The following is a 21,563-nucleotide window of genomic DNA, read 5'->3' on the forward strand; positions in this document are numbered from 1 at the left end:
AATTTATTTATAATAGTGGTGTAATTGCAAAACATAGTAGTTGACTTGACCGAATATACATGGAAAAATAATGTACTTGACATGCGACTATCTTTTAGGTAGTATTTTTGTTTCTTATATTACTATATTATAATCATTTTTTATTCTTTTGAATGTACTGCACTGAAATAGTAATCGTATATCCACATAAATTTGCATAAAGGCATAAGCGTATGCATAAAGAAAATAGTCTAATCACATTTTACGTGCGTCTTTATAAGATAAATGCAATTGGATAATTTTCTTTATGAATATGTTTATAACGTTAACTCGCTATATATAAAGTTTATATGAATATACCCTTATAGTGCTTTATAGAAAATATTATTTGTTTGCATGTCATACTAATGTTTTAGAAATTTTAATGCTGCGTTAAACAGATTTTCAAGTACGGTAATAGTTTCAAAAAATAATGATTAACAAATGTATAGAAACTTTCGAAGGGATTACGGACAAGTTTATTTACAACTTTCCTTCATTGTATTATAGAAACAAAAAGTTTTTTACGGAAAGTTATAAAGGGGTAAACTTTTCGTAATAAAAATTTACTGAAATAGTAGTGTGTCAGTAAAATATAGGAGTTTACTTAACAAAGTATAATGAAAAGTAATTGAATTTATCCTCCTATATTCCAAATAATATTTTTTGTTCTTCATAATCATGTTTTTAATTAAAATGTGTTTGAAATATAGCAAATGTTATAATCCTCCATATAAAATATTTGCTCGCGTGTCATTCTGACGTCTCGATAATTATGATATTGCGTAAAATAAATTTCCAAGTGTAGTAATGATTTCGAAAAGTAAATAATATTGCTATGCAGCTTATTTTTCACATATACTGTTCACAATACTGCTTGATATTTTAAAAGCAAACAAATTATGCAGTCCAAAATCTATTTAAATTAAAATGAACAATTATTTACAATTGATGTGTAAAAGCTATATGCAAATTAATGTAATTGATAAATATAAAATTATATTTTTTGTTATTTTTTAATTTCTTTAAATGTTTTAATTCATATTACAATAAAGTAAGGAGAGAGATCTATTTATATCATAATAAAATTTATATAAAGATAAAATAGCAATTAGAGAATATAATTACTTATTTAAATACTTTATATAAATTATAATTCATTTTCTTTATTTCGAAAAAAAAATGTTTATGCATTTTTCCGTATACCTACATTATACTTACATTGTATAAGCTTTTGTATTTGATATATTATTTAATATAATGAGCACATCTATAACGATTTAATATTATGATTGTGTTCGTATAATACTTTCAAAACACGTAAAGAAAGAGATTCAAAGCAAAACTCTTCTATGTATTAAAATTCAACAGTGTCATTTTTAAGTAATATTATAAATAATAAAGTAACATTTTTTTTAATCACGTTTATCAACAATAACAATACAAATTGATAACATGTTAATATTAATATTTAAATATATTAAAACGTATATGTACAGATTAATAATGTATTAATTTGTCAACAGAGCAATTTAAATTTTGTTCTTTAATATACTTATTATTGTACATGCGATAAGACATTATTGAAAAGTATGCACATCTTATGTTCCGATTTTAACATGGGACATACAAAGATTGGACGTTTTACTCAAAATAAAAAATTAAACAATTTTATACGTTATAATAATTTACCATAACGCATATGAAAATCATAAATTTTTTCCTTCTGATAATCAAGACCAGTCTTTTTTTGTATTAATATAACACCAAATATCTAATATAACACGTAGGTATTTCTTGCTTACATTTTCTTAATGAATTTCATATCTTTCATCTGAACGTATTTATTATTTTATATGCATATGCATAAAAAATTGAATAAAGAATTATTCCAAGTTAGAAATATACATAATGAGATTTGAATATGAATATTTATACCTACATGTTTTTCAATATGTTTTATTTCAATTAAGACATTTGAAAAAGAAAAGCACCGTGTTTAATTGCCATTATTTCCATTTCATGGTTACAAATATTTATTATTATTGATCTCCTGCTACTCATACTCTCCTCTTCCAATTAACTTTTAAAATTTAGGTAACTGATCGAAGTAGATTTAAATACGTCATGGACATCTTAACAACCTAAAATAAATGTGTATTTCTAATAAGATACATTCTTCCTTACTGCAGGAATAATTTTCATGAGAGAGAGAGAAAGAAATATTAACATTATTATATAATATTATATAATAATATTAAATAAATTTTAATGAATAGTTGTGTTACTCACACTGCCAAACCTTTTGAGGGAAATATCTATAAAATTTCCTGCTTTAAGTTTTAATGGGTTTTCGGAAATAGATATAAGTAAAATCAATGCTCGTGCTGTTGCGTCTTGAAGACGATACCATTCCAAAGTGCGTGTTGTTAACGATACTTTTTCTCCCTGATTTTTATCAATTAAGTACAAGCATTAATAATTAATATGTAAAAAATAATATTTCTATAATATTCCACTTTGCTGTTTGCTACTTTTACTATATTTTACTGTCATTGACGATAAAAAATACTTTTAACATCATATACCTGCTCAATAATTTGTTCGCCCATGTAGCAGTAGATAAATGTGATATACCACAACATTATTAATCCACTGAAATATGCGCACATACTAACAACATTATGATTTTCCCATTCCTGTGTGTGTAAATAGAACTTTTATTAAGATTCTATATAGAACACTGAGTTATAATACAATAAATCTATTATCATTTATCTAAACTTATATTTTCTTTGAAATGTATTGTTATGTAAACAGTTTTGCGCACCATTATTACGTAATACCCTACTAAGCATATCATCACCGTAGATCCCATAATTTGTATTAAACTTGTATACTGAATGGTATTCTGCACCAATTGTAAGAAACTAAAATATATTGCGAGAAAACTATAAAAATTATTTTTAAGAAAAATTATTAGTAGCTAATCCTATGTACTTTTCATAATGAATAACACTCATTACCCATTTTTTATAAACATACTGTCCACATATTAAGTTCTAACAAAGTTGCTAATGTAAAAATGTTAGACTTGCAGTCAAGAATTAACAAATGGATCACATTTATGTTATTGTATGCAAAGGAAGACTCACCTTCTTATTCTGATTTGACGCTCCACTACAATAGCCAATCTTCTGTTCAAGTTTTCCGATCGATTTTCTTTCACGAAATCGTTCATTAACGTTACCAGTATATCAGACTGCCCGCAAAAGTGCATCGCGCAAAGTGTCATAAAACTAAAAGTTGTAATCGTAACCGTGTACTTTATAATTCCTGATAGAAATTGTATGAAATATACAATTTCGTAAACTGGACTACGCTGCACGTCAAATATAACGAGATAAGCAACGTGAGGTAGTGGTCTGATAGTGATGTTTTCAGAAGTAACGATCTTTCCTACTGACAGAGGTATCATTATTCGGAAACCCATGCCGTTTACATACATAAATATAGCGCACATCATAATCAAACGTTTGCTAGTTCTGACTCTGTCGATCATTGAAATACGATCACTCGGTTTAATAACGTTTTGCCAGTCCTCATCAACGAATTTTAGACAGTTTCGTACCTGATTCTTGTAAAGTAAGGTACAACTATACTTGAGGATTTCTATTAACGTATATAGACCGCTGGCCATAACTTTCACCCTTAAACGAAAGTCTGTCAGCACCATAAATACATAGAGCATGGTTGGGATTAGTTCGCAGAAGAGGAACGTAAAACACGTGAGGATCAGTGCGATCGTCTCCATCAGCTCCAGAAGAAAATAATTTGTGCGTGTAAATGGCCATATGCCTAATAAACGAAAGAAGAAGCGATTCATCGCGAAAGCATTTTCTATGTCACTCTCATAATACTTGTTAGCAAACATTTTGAGAGACCAATTAAATCTACAATTTTTTATATGGAGTCTTTCCACTTCATAGTGTAATATCTTGTAGCATGGGAACACTTTGTGTAAGGCACGATACAAACACGAAAAGTGTCTTCTCGCTACTGATCGCAGCGACGAGCAGTATTCTTCACTGAGCAGAACATGGCTTATGCTTCATATGCGCTTGCGTGTGAAGGGAACTGAAAAGTCACATCAAACAGATGATTAACAAATGTATAGAAACTTTCGAAGGGGTTGCGTACAAGTTTATTTATGATATTTCTTCATTGTAAGGAACAGAAAGTTTTCTGCGGAAAGAGATAAACTTTTTGTAATGAAAATTTACTGGTAATAGTAGTAGGTAAGCAAAACGTAAGAGTTGACTTGGTTGAGTAAAATGAAAAGTATCTGAATTTATCTCGTGACTATATTTCAAACGATACTTTTTATCCTTTGTACTATTACAATTATTTTTTTAATTAAATGATGTACAGCACTGAAATATAGTAAACATTACAATTTTCCATATAAAATTATTATTTCCTCACATGTTATTCAGACTTTTCGAAGATTGTGTTCTTCATGTTTTTTGAGAAACAAAAGTTTCCTACATATTTTTCTATAATACATACGTTATGCGTACCTTATAAGTTCTCGTATTTAATACATTTGTACTAAGAACATGTCTATAGTATATATGATTTGATGTATTATAATGCGTTCTTAGTCGTACTTTCAATGAAGAAGAAATACAGTCAAAGTTTTTATTATATCGAAAAGATCAGCATTCAGTATCATTCGTAAGTATTATTATAAGTAAAAAAATTAAACAACTTTCTTTCTTTCAGTCACGTTCATCAATAATGATGATACAAATTAAAATAATGCCAATATGTATTTTATATTAATTTGTCACTACAGCAACTGAAACTTGTGATATTCGTAAACGTTTTAAATATGAAAATATTTGAGAAAGAAAAGCATTCTGTTTCATTTTACTATTACTTCAATTTTATGATTACAAATGTTTATTATTACTATTCTACTGCTACCCATACATTTCCAATTAATTCTTAAAATTCATTCAACTGATCGAAGAATATTTAAATATGTCACGGACATCTTAGCAACCTAAAATAAGCGTATATTTTTTTAAGATACGCACTTCCTTCCCGCAGGAATCATCATTACACACATGCACATCCGCACGCGCGCACTCACACACACACACACACACACACACACGCATTTATTAATATTATTATTAAATAAATTTTGCAGAATGGCTGTTACTTACATTGCCAAATGTTCTTAGGGAAATATCTATGAAATTTCCTGCTTTTAGTTTTAATGGATTTTCGGAGACGGTTATAAGTAAAATCAATGCTCGCGCTGTTGTATCCTGAAGACGGTACCATTCCAAAGTGCGTAATGTTAACGATACTTTTTCTCCCTAGTTTTTATCAAATACAAGCGTTAGTAGTGCAAATAAAAAAAAATAATATTTCGCTAATGTGTTTTTATTTTGTTGTTTAATACATTTATTATAATTTATTGCCATCAAAAAAATAATTCAGCAACACATACCTGCTCAACGATTTGCTCGCCCATATAGCAATAAATAAATATGTTATATGACAACATTATTAAACCACTGATGTATGTGCACAAACGAACAACATTATGATTTTCCCATTCCTGTAAATTGAACTTTTATTATGATTCTGTATAGAACACTGAGTTATAATATAATAAATCTTTTATCAGTTATCTAAAGATATATTTTCTTTGAAACTGTTATGTAAATATTTCTGCGTACCATAATAGTGTAATATCCTATGAAGCATATCATTACCGTAGATCCCATGATTTGTATTAAACTTGTATACTGAATAGTACTTTGCACCAATTGTAAAAAACTAAAATATATTGCAGGAAAACTATTAAAATTTATTAAGTTCTAATACAGTTGCTAATGCAAAAATGTTAGACTTACAGTAAAGAATTAACAAGTAGATCATTTGTATTATTGTACACAAGAAAAGACTCACTTTCTTATTCTGATTTGACGCTCTACTACAATAGCCAATCTCCTGTTTAAGTTTTCCAGTCGATTCTCGTTCACGAAATCGTTCATTAACGTTACGAGTATATCAGACTGCCCGCAAAAGTGCATCGCGCAAAGAGTCATAAAACTAAAAGTTGTAATCGTAACCGTGTACTTTACATATCCTGATAGAAACTGTATGAAATATACAATTTCGTAAACTGGACTACGCTGCACGTCAAGTATAACGAAATAAGCAACGTGAGGTAGTGGTCTGATAGTGATATTTTCAGAAGTAACGATCTTTCCTATTGACAGAGGTACTATTATTCGGACACCCATGCCGGTCAAATACACTAATATAGCGCACATTACAATAAGACGTTTGCTAGTTGTAACTTTGTCGATCATCGAGATGCGATCACTCGGATTGATAACGTTTCGCCAGTCCTCATCGACGAATTTTAGACAGTTTCGCACCTGATTCTTGTAAAGTAAGGTACAACTATACTTGAGGATTTCTATTAACGTATATAGACCGCTGGCCATAACTTTCACCCTTAAACGAAAGTCTGTCAGTATGAAAAATACATACAGCATGGTCGGGATTAGTTCGCAAAAGAGGAGCGCGAAACACATGAGGATTAGTGGGACCGTCTCCATCAGCTCCAGAAAAAAAGAATTTGTGCGTGTAAATGGCCATATGCCTAATAAACGGAAGAAAAAGCGATTCATCGCGAAAGCATTTTCTATGTCACTCTCATAATACTTATTAGCAAACATTTTGAGAGACCAATTAAATCTACAATTTTTTATATGGAGTCTTTCCACTTCATAGTATTATATCTTATAGCGGGAGAACACTTTTGTAAGGCACGATACAGTCTCAAAATGTGTCTGTTCGCTACTGATCGCAGTATCGAGCAGTGTCCTTCGCGGAACGCAACATAACTCATAATTTATGTGCGCCTGCGTATCAAAGAAACCAAAAAGCCACGTCAAGCGGATGGTTAACAAATGTTGTGTAAAAACTTTCGAAAGGGTTGCGTGCAAGTTGTATACAAGTTGATTTACGATTTTTCTTTATTGTAAGGAACAGAAAGTTTTCTACGGGAAGTTATGAAGGGGTAAACATTTTGCAAACTTACCGAGAATAGTAGTAAGCAAAGCATAGAAGTTCGACTTGGCAAAGCATACGTGAAAAACTAATTATAATATGATATTTTAGTACGCAACTATATTTTAAACAAATCTTTTTGTTCCTTAGAGACCAAATCTCGTTAGCACAGTTTTCATAATTTTGGTATTAAATTCTTTAAACAATTTATTATTATGATAAAAATATACTATAATAGCGATAATCTATCCTTGCATTTTCATATTAGTACTGATTGTATACATTATATAATTTCTTTGCAATAAATGGAATGGAAATCTGTCTCATTGTAATCAACTTGCCTTAATTTGTGGGGTAAATTAGTAAATGTTGATACAAGTTGCCTCTATGATATAAATTCTATATTAAATTAACAAAAACGTAGAAAAATAATAGAAATAAAAATCAGATACTAGATATGTACAATACTTTGTATTAAAAATTGTATCTTTCAATGTCTTTTCTTTTTATGATGAAACAGTAAAATGTTGTGTTACAGAAAAGTAAATATATAAATTTATCTCCTGTTGAATCAGATTTATCTTTTTTTTTTCAATTGTAATATTTGTTTGATTTAAGTGAATCTCTTAGGAAAAAATACCTATGTTATAAAAGAAATATTTTACAGTAACATTTCCATTGTTTTGTTTATTATAAATTTGTAAACGAAACGTTATGCGAATTTGACTCTTATGCCAATAAGCCCCGATCTCCCCCCTCACCCTATTAAAATCATTTCTTTGATTGAAATGTGTACTACATGTACGTTGCCACATGTACATTGACGTGTCCAAGTCATATTAAAATGCTATATAGTATATGCTAATGTATTTTTATAGTATAGAAATTATTTGCAATTCGAATTAACAAAAAAGATTAATTTTAACATTTTTGCATATTTAAAAAATTTTACATATCTATTACATACATCTTTCAATGTTAATTTTAACATATTATTTTTTACATTGCAATGTCTCTAGATATATTTCAATTCATAAAAGCAATAATATAGACAAGGAAAAGATGTTAATAATTTGTTTACTAATCTTGTAAATTCGTTATCTATGATTCTAAATTAAAATTAATATTATATATTACATACATTATTACTTCTCCATATAAATAATTCTTATATGTAATTTAATTAATTATTGAACTGCTTTTTATGAAAATTTAATAAACATATATATGTTCCACCGTATTGAAAAACAAAAATTTCTTCATTCTTCTGTAAATAAACATTATACTAAATTTTACATTTGACACATCTATAAACTTATATGATATTACTTACCATTATGATGCGTTCTAATCATTGTTCCGAAGAGAAAAAAAGATATAAGAGAAGAGACATTCATTTAATTGTTTTTATAAGCATGTTAAAATACGTCAAAGCTGCCTTTATAACCTGTAAAATGAACGTAATATCCCGGAATTATTTTCTTATTATTTTTTCGTGGCCTTTATTTAATTAATATAATAGGACTTCTTAGGTAAATACAATTAAGAAATGTTATATTTAATTTACGTCAATTATACTCTGATGATAAATTGATAATTATAACTATTGAATAACGTAGGTATATAATTCTAATATTGCTATACAACAATTATTGATTCATATAAAAATGAGTGAATGTAGTTTTTAAATATGTATGCTTACATCGCCGTATGTTTTTAATGATAGATCCATGATGTTTCCAGCAGTGATCTTGGTGGGCAAATTTGACATGATTATCACCAACACGATCCCACGCGCATCCTTATTTGGAAGACGATACCACTCGAGCATGCAAGATGTTCTAGCCACTTTCTCAGCCTGTTATTAATATTATCAAGTACGCAATGTAGCAATTTTTTTTGTGGATTTAAGCATCGCTGATAAATATTACAGAAACGTTTCTATATAACAACTTCTTCTCAAGTATTTTATCTTATATAACGTAATAAAGTATCTTATACATATAATGTAATAAAGCATCATATTATAAACTATATATATTATTATACATATTATATAGCAATAATGCGTAATCTTTCTTAAACAGAACGCCATTTTTAGATTATATATCTTACAAATTGCATAAAGTGCGTATTCCGATGCATATATAAAAACAATTCTTTACATTAATATTAAGATAAAATTTTATATGTGTTTACTTATTAAAAATATTTATTTTAATAATTGTTTTTACATGACTACACTTGTATAAAAATAAATACTGAAATGATTTACACTTTGAATTTCATCTCATTAATAAAAAAATAAGAATAAAGATAATATACACATTATACACATTTATAAAAATCGAATATTTGACAACTTATTTATTTATGACATATATAAGCTGCGTTTTCAAATGTAAATTAAAAAAATTTTAATCATCTCAAGTGTATTTTAAATTTTCATAAAGTAGAGAATATAATTTTATAATCTTGACTTATATATATCTAATACTTATGAACCGGTGAACTACGAGTTATACACATTATTGCTACATCCTATATATAATTATATGTATTTATTAAAAATAATTATTATATATATCGCCATATCGTATAGCATCATCTTTCCGAGGAAAATGTTTAAACAAACATACCTGAACAGTAAGTTGTTCTCCAGTATAACAAAACATGAACATGTTTATCAACATGGACATAAGTGCTGTAAAGTAAGAGCTCATAGCTAATGAATTGCTATTCTCCCATTCCTATAAATATCATATTAATGCTGGAAATATTACTTCTTTTTACTTTGTTATTGGAACTCCATACATATAATTACGAACTATTATTATAAAATATCCTAGAATGCAGGCATTCATCGTACATCCCATCAATTCTATTAGACACGCTTGTTGTAAAGTATTTTCTACCAATTGCAAAAAACTGAAATTTGACGGCACCGAATCAATACATTCAAAAAATGAGAAATTACAATTGCCTGTACGAGTATGGTATTAAATATCGATTAGTAAATTGCTTATTACAATTGTTTAGTCATTATGCATATATACATAATTTTAATAAAATTATATATATGCATAATTTTATTAAAACTCCAAAACTCTTACCTTCGAATTCTTATTTGATGTTCAACCATTATTGACAGCTTCCTGTTTACTTCCTGTTTCTCTTGCCATTTTTCCTCGACAAAATTTCTCATCAAATTCATCAGGATTTTTAACTGTCCGCAGATGTGCATCACGAAGACCGCTGCGAGACCACATAAACCTGTTGTTATCGAGTAAGTGATTATCCCGGATAATATCTGTATTGCAAAGATCAACTCGTAAGTGGGGCTGACTTGTACATCGAAAAAAATGAAGTAAGCTGGACATGGCAAAGGTCTGATCGTAACATTTTGTGGAGTGATAATTTTTCCTTTGGCAAATGGCAAGATTAGTCGAAAAGAGAGCCCGCTGCCGTACATGAAAACCGCGCAAAGTATAACCAAACGTCTTCCAATTTTTGCAGATTCAATCATCATGTTCCGCATTTTCGCGTTGATAACATCTTTATAGTCTTCTTCGATGTGCTGCAAACATCGTTTTATATTCTTCTCATGGAATACCAAATTGCTATATTTACCACAGGCCACGAAGCCAAAGAGAAGCAAAGGAATCGTTCGGACTCTGACGCGTGGTCTCTTCTCGATCAACCAAAAAAAAGCACCGGGTATCAGGACGGCATAGAGAAGAATGTGACAGATCAAGATTAAGAAGTACTTCCAAATTTTCTCGCGGGTAGATATTTTTCTATTATAAGAGGGCCATACTCCGAGTAAGCTTAGAACGTTTCGCGTTAAATATGTAATGTAAATTATATCATTTTTATAATGCTCGTTGCGCAGCATTTTTTTGTTGATCTTATACGAAGCCTTTACTCAAACTGGATAGCTACTGACCACTGTGAATACGAACAGTCAATAAAATAAATTCGTCGTTTGCGCTTGCGCGCATTATAGATTATATGTTGCATGGAAGAGAAAGTTTTAAAATGGTAGAGTTTCTAAGTCAACTTGCTCACCGAGGATTGGAATTGTTTCCCATCAATAACGCGATTATTTTCATTCATCATAGTGTACATTTTTTTTTAACAATTTAGAATAATCTTTTTCGTGGCTTCAACTTTTCTTCCTGTATTAAAACTTGTGTTTGTATTGGACTTTAACCGCCCACGATGGTTCTCTCTGATTACATAATGCATAATACGTAGTACAATATATATATATTGAAACCTTTTCATTTGCATAGAGATTATATAATATGTATGACAATAATCGTGATGACAACAATTGTTAGTTTTGACAACGCTAATGCCTTAAAGATATAACATATGGTTGTTCAGTAAAAAAAATATCAACTTTACATTAAAAAATGCATTATAAAAAGACGTCAATCATTTTGATATTGAATTGATCAAATAAAAAAGTTACTTATATTCTTACAGTATCTTACTATATTTTACTACGATAACTTGTAATTATGTGAGAGGCATAAAATAAAAATACCATATTGTTTTGATATGCCGATGAAGTTTTTTGTTTGACTGGAAAATAATCGCGTTTAACTGTAATATCTCTGTTGCAACTTGCGACTGAAAAGTCACATATAGTGGATGTATAATGTCAGCACAGAAACTTTCGAAATGTTGCACGCAAACTTATTGTCATTTTTCCCTATCATAAGAGAGAGACTAAGTTATTTTGTTCAAAATCAATAAAAAAAAAGGTTAACGTTTCGTAAAGGAAACTTACTAATAGCAATTGTATTGTAAAGCAAAACACGATTTATTACTTGGCAGAATATCTGTGGAAAAAAAATTGTAGTATTACACATTTATATTATATCTTAAACAATAAACAGTACTCGTTATTTATATCAACGTAATTATTTTGTCGATTAAAATAAAAGTATGTGCATTTAGATAGTAAAGTTACAATGCTCTATAAAAATAATATTTGTTATAATTTTAATGTGTAAGATAATTTTTCAAGTGCAGTAATGGTTTCTCAAAGCAAAGAAAGATTACTTATTGTATAACTCATTTCTAGCTCATATATAATGTTAAAATGCTGCTTAGAACTTTAAGAAAAGAAAAATAGTGCAATAAATTCATTAAATAAGGATATATTCAAATTAATATTACACCGTATGTATTATACTTATTGCATTGATTTTTTGTTCTTTTTGTACAATACATTATGAAGTTTAGATTATAGTTTCGAAGACCATTGACTGACGATTGATGTGTAGTAGTTCACAATACGTCAAACTATACTTCTGCTCGCGAGTTACAATCATGTACAAAAGTTAACAGGTATATAAAACAGCATTGGTTATATTATGTAATTGATAAATATAAAATTATTTGTAGTTATATCATTATTTCTACTCGGTGCTTTTATTTGTCTCTTGTAATAAAATAAAAATATAATTTATTTAAATTTATACAAAAGATATATATAAAATAATAATTTTAAAAAATAAATAATTATCGAAATGCTTTCTATGAAAATGTAATGTTTAGTTTCATTGTACTGAGAAATAAAATTTCTTACTCACGCTCTTCCATATACATATATATATATATATATATATATATATATATTATATCAAACTTTTATACCAAACTTTTGATCTATTTATATATAATGAACATATACAATATGATATTATCACGATGTGTCTGTAGTCATGATTCCGACAGAGAAGAAGGAAATATAGAATATGATATTCAATTATTCAGTTATTTTTAGAAGCATATTAAAATACGTCACAGCTGTCTTTACAACCTGAACAATAAGCACAATATTCCGTAGTTATTTAATTACCACTTCGTCGTAATTTTATTTAATTAACATGATAAGCTGATTAAAAGTATTACATTTCATTCACGTTTATTAAACTTTAGATAATAATATTTGGATAACGTAATTGAAAATTGCTGTGTTGCAATTGTCACTAATTTCTAAAAAAATAATTGAACGCTTTTGAACAAATGTGCTTACGTCACCATAAGTCTTGAATGATAAATCCACGATCTTTCCAGCTGTGATCTTAGCGGGTAAATTTGACATGATTATTATCAATACGATCCCACGCGCGTCTTTATTCGGAAGACGATACCACTCAAGCACGCAAGATTTTCTAGCTACCTTCTCTGCCTGTTATTAATATTAATATTATCAAATACATGTAGGAAAATTTTTGCTGATTTAAATATTGTTTAAAAAAATATTATAGAAACTTTTATAACAGTTTTTAAAATATTGTATTGTATAACAGACAATAATTACTATATATACGATATAATTGTTGACATAACTGTTGTATATTTATCATTGTTATATAATATATTATATAACATATAATTTTGGCGAGGTAAAAATATGGAAAAACATACCTGAACGGTAAGTTGCTCACCAGTGTAACAAAACATGAACACATTTATCATCATAGATGTAATTGATGAAAAGTAGGAGCACATAGCTATTCGATTACTATTCTCCCATTCCTATAAATATTGTATTTTATTACTGGAAATATAACTTTTTTTGTTTTGTTACTGAAACTTCGGGATATATAAAATATTACGAACCATTATTATAAAATATCCTAGAAGGCAAATTAACATCGTACACCCCATCAATTCTATTAGACACGCTTGATGTAGAGTTTTTTCTATCAATTGCAAAAAACTGAAATATCGGCATCAAATCAATATATTCAAGAAATGAAAATTTGAAGTACACATACTGCGCGTATATGATGTTAACCGATTAGCAGATCATAAATTATTATAAACGTTCAATCACTTGGTGTATGTAATTTTAATAAAAAATAAAATACTCTTAAACTCTTACCTTCGAAATCTTATTTGATGTTCAACCATTCTTGCCAACTTCCTATTTAGTTCTCGTTTTTCATGCCATTTTTCCTCGACGAGATTTGTCATTAAATTCACAAGGACCTTCAGTTGGGAGCAAGCATGCATCACGAAGACAGTTGCAAGACCACATAAACCTGTTGTTATCGAGAATGTGACTATCCCGGATAATACTTGTATTGCAAAGATCAGCTCATAAGTGGGGCTGACTTGCACATCGAAGAAAATGTAGTAACCCGGACAAGGTAGAGGTCTGAGTGTGATGTTTTGTGGAGTGACGACTTTTCCCTTGGCAAATGGTAAAATCAATCGAAAGGAAAGTCCACTACCGTACATAAAAATTGCACAAAGTGAGACCAGACGTCTTCCAATCTTTGCAGTTGTAATCATCGTGTCTCGTGTCTTTGTGTTGGTAATAGTTCTATAATCTTCCTCGATGTGCTCCAAGCAGCGTCTGATATTTTTTTCGTGTAATAACAGATTTACATATTTACTACAGGCCATAAAACCAAAGAGAAGCAGAGGAATCGTTTGGAATCTAATACGTGTTCTCTTTTCAATCATCCAGAAAAAGATTCCGGGGAGCAAAACGCAATAGAGAAGAATGTTACAGATCAAGATCAAGAAGTACCTCCAAACTTTCGCGCCGATAGAGTTTTTTTTATTGTTAGACGGCCAAATTCCAAGTAGGCCTAAAACGTTTCGTGTCAAATGTGTGATGTAAATTATGTCATCTTTATAATACATATTGCGGAACATTTTCTTGTTAATCCTGTGTGAAACCTTTGCGCAGACCGGATAGTGACTGATCGCTGCAAATACGAACTGCTAATAAAGTAAATTCGTTGTCCGCTTGCGCTTGCGCGCATTAAAGATTAAAAGAGTTGCGTGAATAGAAGGATTTGAACGTAGGAGATTGTCCAAGTTTTGTTCACCGAGGGTTGAGATTGCTTTCCCAGAATATGAATTCCATTTGTCAATATATTTTTCAAGAAGCTAAGAATAACAATTGGCTTCAACTTTCTTTCCTGTGTAATGTAAATCTAAAACTCATGGTTATATCCGTTGGACATTGACCATCGACAATAGTTCCGATTACATAATACGGTAGTAATATTTCGATTTGCTTAAAGATTAATATATATAAAAGCTATAGTGATTTTTCTAACGTGATAATTGTGACAACGTCAACGAATTAAATATAGTTAAAAAATATTTATATATTTTTATCTTATTATATCCTATGACAACTATTTGGTGAAAGAAAATAAACTTATTAAACTTGTAGTTGTGTGTGAAAGGCTAAAAATATTAGATCAATGAAAAGTTCATGCTCGCAATTTATTATTCAAAATTAATAATAAATCAAACATGAACTTTTGTATTAATCTAATAAAAACATTCGTTTTGATATATACCGATTACGTTTTCCGATTTTCTGCAAAATATAATCACGTTTAACTGTATTAATGTCTCTGTTGCAACTTGCAACTGAAAAGCAACATCTGGCGAATGTATAATGTACGCATATAAACTTTTGAAGTGACTGCTTGCAAACATATTTGTGCTTTTCTTTGTAAGGTAAAAAAAGTTATCTTGTTGGAAGCAATGAAAAGGTTGTCGTAAAGAAAACAGATAATAGCAGTGTATATAAATAATAAAACGCATTTTTGACATGGCAGAGTATTTGTAGAAAAATAAATGTATTCACTATGTACAATCATTACGTTAAACAATAAACAATATCTTTTTGTTGTTATCATAGTGATTATTTGTTTTACGTATACAATGCATTCAGACACGTTTGTCTACATTCTGTCGAATTTTTGTTTTTTGACTGCTCATGTCACGCACAATATGATATTGTCGGTACGATGTGTAGCATACATAGATTATAATTTCCAAAGACCAAACGTTGCTATTTGATTAACAGCTTTTCATTATAAATATTATATGCTTCACTTCAACCTATTCGCGAGTTACAATCGCAAACAGGAATCAAATTTAAAGTAGTATTAGAGTTTCATAGATAATATTGAAAAATGTGATAGTAAAAAATATACAATTATGTTTTAGAATTTTTACTTCTTATTTTTTAAGAAATGCTCTTATTCATCTTAAAATAAAAGTATATTATGATTTATATAAATTTATACGAAATAAAATAATAATTCCACTTAACTAATTATCGAACTGCTTTATATGAAAATTTAATGTAAAATCGCACTGAAAAACAAAAATTTCTTACACATATCTTTACATACAATATTAGAAGAAATATGCTAAAAGTGCGCGCGTGCCAGTTGTTCCATCTTTGAATAATATATAGTATGGTAATTTATTTACAGGATTAGATAAATAAAAGAATAAAAGAGTAAAAGCATAAGAGAATGATAGAGTAAGACAGTAAGCTGAAGTTTAGGTGGAACAATCAAACAATGCAACCTAAATCAAGAATATTTATATAAATATATATATGTACATCATAGTAAACTTTTGTATTTGACACATCAATATCACGATTATATACGATACGATATTACCATTACAATTCGTAGCTGTAATTTTGATGAAAAGGAATATAAAGCCGAAACATTTAGCCGGCTACATTTAAGAGCATGTTAAAATATGTTACAGCTGTCTTTACGACCTGAAAAACGAGCATAATATTTTATAGTTGTTACTTCGTGTTTTCATTTAATTAGTTCGATAAAGTGAATAAAAAAATTGTTTAATTGATTATTATAGTACGTAATAATAATATATAATAATCATTTAATAACATATTTAATTGTTGATGTTAGAATAACATATTTAATTGTTGATGTTGTTACTTTCTGAAGAAATTAATTAGTGAATGCTCTTAATATATATTCTTACATCACCGTATGTTCTAAATGATAGATCCATGATTTTCCCAGCAGTGATCTTGGTGGGCATATTGGACATAATTATCACTAGTACAATCCCACGTGCTTTCTTATCCGGAAGTCGATACCACTCGAGCTCGCAAGATGTACTAGCTACTCTTTCTGCCTATTATTAATATTATCAAGTATGTGTAGCAAAAAAATAAGCAGATTTTAAAAATTAAGTATTACCTAATATTTTTTATAAAAATATTTTCAACAATTCCTTCTCAAATATTATTTTATATAAACAAAAATATAGCATTATTAGCATTATAGCAGAAACGTTATCACTTATCATTATTATTCTACATGTAATTGTTGTATACATATATACGAATATATATCATCACATGATATATCAAAAGCAAAAGATATGAATGATATACCTGAACGGTAAGTTGTTCACCAGTGTAACAAAACATGAACATATTTATCATCAGAGATGTAAGGGTTATAACATAAGAGCACATAGCTATCGAATTGCTATTTTCCCATTCCTATAAAGGTTACATTATTGGAGGAAACATTCTTTTCTTTCGCTATATTATTAAAACGTTTAGATATGTATAAATTAACGAACCATTATTATAAAATATCCCAGAATGCAGACTATCATTGTACACCCCATTAATTCTATTAAACATGCCTGTTGTAGAGTATTTTCTACTAATTGCAAAAAACTGTCGACGGCATCAAATCATCATATTTGAAAAATGAGAAAATAATACTAGATATATTCTGCACGTATATGATGTTATAATTACCAATTAACAAATAATCAATTATTACATAAGTTGCGTGATGTAATACACACGTGAGTTTGATGACAATAAAAACATTATAATTCTTACCTTCGAATTCTTATTTGATGTTCAACCATTTTAGCCAATTTCTTATCCACTTCCTGTTTTTCCTGCCATTGATCCTCGACGAGATTTCTCATCAAATCTACTAAAATCCTTAATTGGCCACAAGCATGCATCACGAAAACGGCTGCGAGACCACATAAAGCTATTGTTATTGAATAGGTAACTATCCCCGATAAAAACTGCATTGCAAAGATCAGCTCGTAAGCGGGGCTGACTTGTATATCGAATGAAAAGAAGTAAGCCGGACAAGGCAGTGGTTTGATTGTGATATTTTGTGCAGTGATAATTTTTCCTTTGGCAAATGGTAGTATCGATCGAAAGGAAAGTCCGCTGCCGTACATAAAGACTGCACAAAGTGTGACCAGGCGTCTTCCTATCTTCGCGGATTCAATCATAGTATCTCGTCTCGCTGCACTGGTAACAATCCTCCAATCTTCTTCGATATGTTTCAAGCATCGTTTGATATTTTTCTCACGGAATACCAAATTGCTATATTTACCACTGGCCATGAAACCGTAAAAAAGTAAAGGGATCGTTTGGACTCTGACGCGCGTTCTCTTCTCAATCATCCAGAACAAGGCACCGGGAATCAGGACGCAGTAGAGAAGAATGTAAGAGATCGAGATTAAGAAGTACTTCCAAATTTTTTCACTAATAGTTATTTTCCTATTGTAATTCGGCCAGACTCCAAGTAGGCTCAGAACATTCCGTGTCAATTGGGTGATATAAATCATGTCATCTTTGTAGTACTCGTTGTGCAGCATTCTTTTGTCGATCCTATATGAAATCTTTATACAAACTGAATGGAAACTGATAGCTACAAATAAAAACTATACATAAAGTAAATTCATGTTCGCTTGCGCTTGCGCATCTTAAAAATTAATATGTTGCATGAAAGAGAGGGTGTTTGCAAGCAGAGAGAGTTTCCAAGTCAAAACTTACCGAGGGTCGAGATTGCTTTCCATGAATAGTTCTTCCATTCGTCAACGTGTACATTTGTTTTCAAAGAAATGAGAATAATCGATTTGATGAATTCAATTTTTCTTCCTGTACTAAAACTGATGTTGCTGGACATTGACCGCTAGCAATAGTATCAACTACAATACATACTACAGAATACTTCGGTTTACTCGGAGATCATTGCATAATAATATTGTTTCTGTCATGATAGTGTCATCGTATTTCTAATGATACGATTCTGACAATGTCAATGAATTAAATAAAAGTAAAATTATGTTTACATTCTTTTCGTTTTATTATATTCTACGATAACTATTTGGAGCAGAAAAATAAACCTGTTAAACTTGTAGTCGTGTGAGAAACAGAAAATGAAAACGGCAAATCATTCCATGGAAGATATTTCGTTGTGCCGACATCGATCAAGTTTTCTGATTCTTTGGAAAATAATTAAGTTTGATTCTGTTGATGTTACAACTTGCGTTCCTCGAAGGTTCAATGTTAGTGAGTAAAAGTTCTTATATAAACGTCAGTACGTATTTTAACTTTTCTATCTTTTTCTTTTTTCTTCAACGCTTACTAATAAAAAATTATACCGTTTGAGGAATTATGTGCCTTTGCTATTTTTATTTAAAAGTTACATATTTCTTTGAAGACTACGTTTATGCATCTACTGACTATTTAGCCAATAACAGAGCGTAAAAGATTTAAATATGTTACGGCCGTTTTAACGACCTAAAATGTAACGAATTTTTGTAAAAACATAGCTTTTATTTTTCAATATATTGTTACTTACGTTGCCAAATGTCTTGAAGGAAAGATCAAAATACTTTCCTCCTTTAACTTTTGTCGGAGAATTTGACATGAGCATGATTAATATCAACGATCGCGCTTTCGCATCAGGAAGACGATACCATTCCATCGTACATGCTGTTAATGCCACCTTTTCTCCCTAATTTAACAATTATACAAAACAGATTATTAGTAAAAAAAATGATGCATTAATTAATAAATATTAATTATTATTTCGATAATGTAAATAACCCACCTTCGCCGAAAGTTGTTCGCCAATGAAGCAAAAAATAAAAATGTTGAAACTAATCGATGTGAGTCCAACCAGATACGAACATAGAGCTACGGCATTGTTATCCTCCCATTCCTGTAAATTACGATTATATTAATTTTTGTAATACTCGCTAAGTCTGTGTGAGTTTTACATATTTTACATATCCTTAATTTTTCAAAATCACTGAAATTGTCGCTACTTATTCATTTTATGCGCACCATGATAACAAAATATCCTAAGAGACATACAATTATGGTGCATCCCATAATTTCCATTAAACTTGTATATTGTATGGTGTTCTGCACTAATTGAAGGAAACTAAAATGATCGTATAGAAAAAAGATAAATTTTGTTTTTTCAAAATTGCTTATAATTAAAAAAAGGAATATATTAATTGTATAATAATTAAGGTTCTCTATTTATACATAAAAATAGAATTTTTACACAAAGATAAAAACTAATCAATAATTAAGTATATTTGTAAGGAATCTTATTTATTGAACAATTCATTGTATATATGTATTAATGACAACGTCTATTTTACATACAGATTTCAATTAAAACAATAAAATATTTAAAAACGCAAATTCACTAAAGATAGTTGTAAAATAAATTTTACTTTCGTATTTTGATCTGATGCTTTACAATAGTGGTCAGTCTTTCATTCATATTTTTAAGTTCACGTTCATTTATTAGATTATTCATCAAGACCATCAGTATGTCCAACTGTGCGCAAATGTGCATCACGAAGAGACCCGCAAGACCGCATACTGCCGTTGTGACCGTGCATTTCACGAATCCGGAGAAGAACTGCATAAGGAATACGATCTCGTAAGCGGGGCTAAGCTGCACATCGAATAGAACAAAATAAGTTGGGCATGGTAGGTGTCTGATTGTGAAATTCTGTTTGGTAACGATTTTCCCGGCGGACAACGGTATAATTGTCCGAAAGGACACTCCAGTGGAGTACATAAATATAGCACATATTATCAGCAAACGCCTGCTAGTTCTAGCCTTATCGATCATCACATTACGATCGTGTAAGTTGACTATTTGCCAATCGTCCTCAACTTGCGCGAGGCAGTTTCTCATTTGATTCCTTTTGATCAGCAGCTGGCCGTATTTGGCCATCGCTAACATCGTAAAAATCACAGTGGCGACGACTTTCAACCTGGCACGGGTCTCTCTCTGCACGATGGCCATGTAGAGAATCGCCGGAACCAACTCGCAGATGAGGAGGATGTAGGAGATGAGGATCACAGCGACGTTCTCGAGGGTCTCCGGAAGCCAGGACTTCGTACGTGCGTACGGCCAGATACCCAGCAGACGAAAGACAAAGCGGCTCAGTTTGAAAACATAATCTATATCGCGTTTATAATTTTTGTTGGAGAACATTTTTTCTATTAGACCGTGTACAAGCCACAGGTGGTGAAACGATGCGCGTTCACTCGCCACTGATCGCGGTTGATGCGCTATTCGATTTGGAGGGAACTCGCGACTCGTGTGCGCTTGCGTGTTGAAACAATCTTTTAAAGCCACGTCGAACAAATCGCTAACATTGTAGAAACTTTAAAAAAGTTTTTTTACTGTGCGCAGGAAATATTTCCCGGAAATTATGAAAGGGTTGAGGATCCGAGAAAAAAAAGTTTACTTATAATATCGATACGATAAGTTTTACAATTTTCCGTAAGAAATGTATAAACAAATATT

The 21,563-nt window shown here is 30.0% G+C and overlaps 4 protein-coding genes across 4 annotated transcripts; all 4 read right to left on the minus strand.

Annotated features, from left to right (window-relative positions):
• Positions 1-8,512: 8,512 nt before the first annotated feature.
• LOC108782617 (odorant receptor 13a) lies at positions 8,513-11,036 on the minus strand. The gene is made up of 5 exons (XM_018550922.1): positions 10,233-11,036; positions 9,948-10,047; positions 9,759-9,869; positions 8,822-8,977; positions 8,513-8,566 (listed from the first exon to the last, which is right to left on the minus strand). The coding sequence occupies exons 1-5, from the start codon at positions 11,012-11,014 to the stop codon at positions 8,513-8,515; spliced, it is 1,203 nt and encodes a 400-aa protein (XP_018406424.1). The 5' UTR covers positions 11,015-11,036.
• Positions 11,037-12,901: 1,865 nt separating this feature from the next.
• LOC108782618 (odorant receptor 13a-like) lies at positions 12,902-14,808 on the minus strand. The gene is made up of 5 exons (XM_018550923.1): positions 14,027-14,808; positions 13,762-13,861; positions 13,567-13,677; positions 13,172-13,327; positions 12,902-12,955 (listed from the first exon to the last, which is right to left on the minus strand). Exons 1-5 carry the CDS (start codon positions 14,806-14,808, stop codon positions 12,902-12,904), a joined length of 1,203 nt encoding a protein of 400 aa, XP_018406425.1.
• A 1,837-nt stretch (positions 14,809-16,645) lies between these two features.
• On the minus strand, positions 16,646-18,594 carry LOC108782619 (odorant receptor 13a-like). Its single transcript, XM_018550924.1, has 5 exons — positions 17,813-18,594; positions 17,542-17,641; positions 17,348-17,458; positions 16,930-17,085; positions 16,646-16,699 (listed from the first exon to the last, which is right to left on the minus strand). Exons 1-5 carry the CDS (start codon positions 18,592-18,594, stop codon positions 16,646-16,648), a joined length of 1,203 nt encoding a protein of 400 aa, XP_018406426.1.
• Positions 18,595-19,468: 874 nt separating this feature from the next.
• On the minus strand, positions 19,469-21,248 carry LOC108782620 (odorant receptor 22c-like). Its single transcript, XM_018550925.1, has 5 exons — positions 20,473-21,248; positions 20,072-20,171; positions 19,836-19,946; positions 19,584-19,739; positions 19,469-19,522 (listed from the first exon to the last, which is right to left on the minus strand). Exons 1-5 carry the CDS (start codon positions 21,246-21,248, stop codon positions 19,469-19,471), a joined length of 1,197 nt encoding a protein of 398 aa, XP_018406427.1.
• Positions 21,249-21,563: the final 315 nt, after the last annotated feature.

Source organism: Cyphomyrmex costatus, unplaced genomic scaffold (assembly GCF_001594065.2).
Source record: "Cyphomyrmex costatus isolate MS0001 unplaced genomic scaffold, Ccosl1.0 scaffold132, whole genome shotgun sequence".
Lineage (NCBI taxonomy): Eukaryota > Metazoa > Arthropoda > Insecta > Hymenoptera > Formicidae > Cyphomyrmex > Cyphomyrmex costatus.

Coding starts and splice junctions, on each gene's coding strand:
- LOC108782620 (XM_018550925.1), bottom strand. CDS start 21,248: ATGTTCTCCAACAAAAATTATAAACGCGATATAGATTATGTTTTCAAA. Junction 20,172..20,472: donor CATCAGATCAAAATACGAAA/GTAAAATTTATT, acceptor CGATCATTTTAG/TTTCCTTCAATTAGTGCAGA. Junction 19,523..19,583: donor CCTTCAAGACATTTGGCAAC/GTAAGTAACAAT, acceptor GTTACATTTTAG/GTCGTTAAAACGGCCGTAAC.
- LOC108782618 (XM_018550923.1), bottom strand. CDS start 14,808: ATGTTCCGCAATATGTATTATAAAGATGACATAATTTACATCACACAT. Junction 13,678..13,761: donor TAGGATATTTTATAATAATG/GTTCGTAATATT, acceptor CAATATTTATAG/GAATGGGAGAATAGTAATCG. Junction 12,956..13,171: donor CATTCAAGACTTATGGTGAC/GTAAGCACATTT, acceptor CTTATTGTTCAG/GTTGTAAAGACAGCTGTGAC.
- LOC108782617 (XM_018550922.1), bottom strand. CDS start 11,014: ATGCTGCGCAACGAGCATTATAAAAATGATATAATTTACATTACATAT. Junction 9,870..9,947: donor TAGGATATTTTATAATAATA/GTTCGTAATTAT, acceptor TGATATTTATAG/GAATGGGAGAATAGCAATTC. Junction 8,567..8,821: donor CATTAAAAACATACGGCGAT/GTAAGCATACAT, acceptor TTCATTTTACAG/GTTATAAAGGCAGCTTTGAC.
- LOC108782619 (XM_018550924.1), bottom strand. CDS start 18,594: ATGCTGCACAACGAGTACTACAAAGATGACATGATTTATATCACCCAA. Junction 17,086..17,347: donor GTGAACAACTTACCGTTCAG/GTATATCATTCA, acceptor TATTAATAATAG/GCAGAAAGAGTAGCTAGTAC. Junction 16,700..16,929: donor CATTTAGAACATACGGTGAT/GTAAGAATATAT, acceptor CTCGTTTTTCAG/GTCGTAAAGACAGCTGTAAC.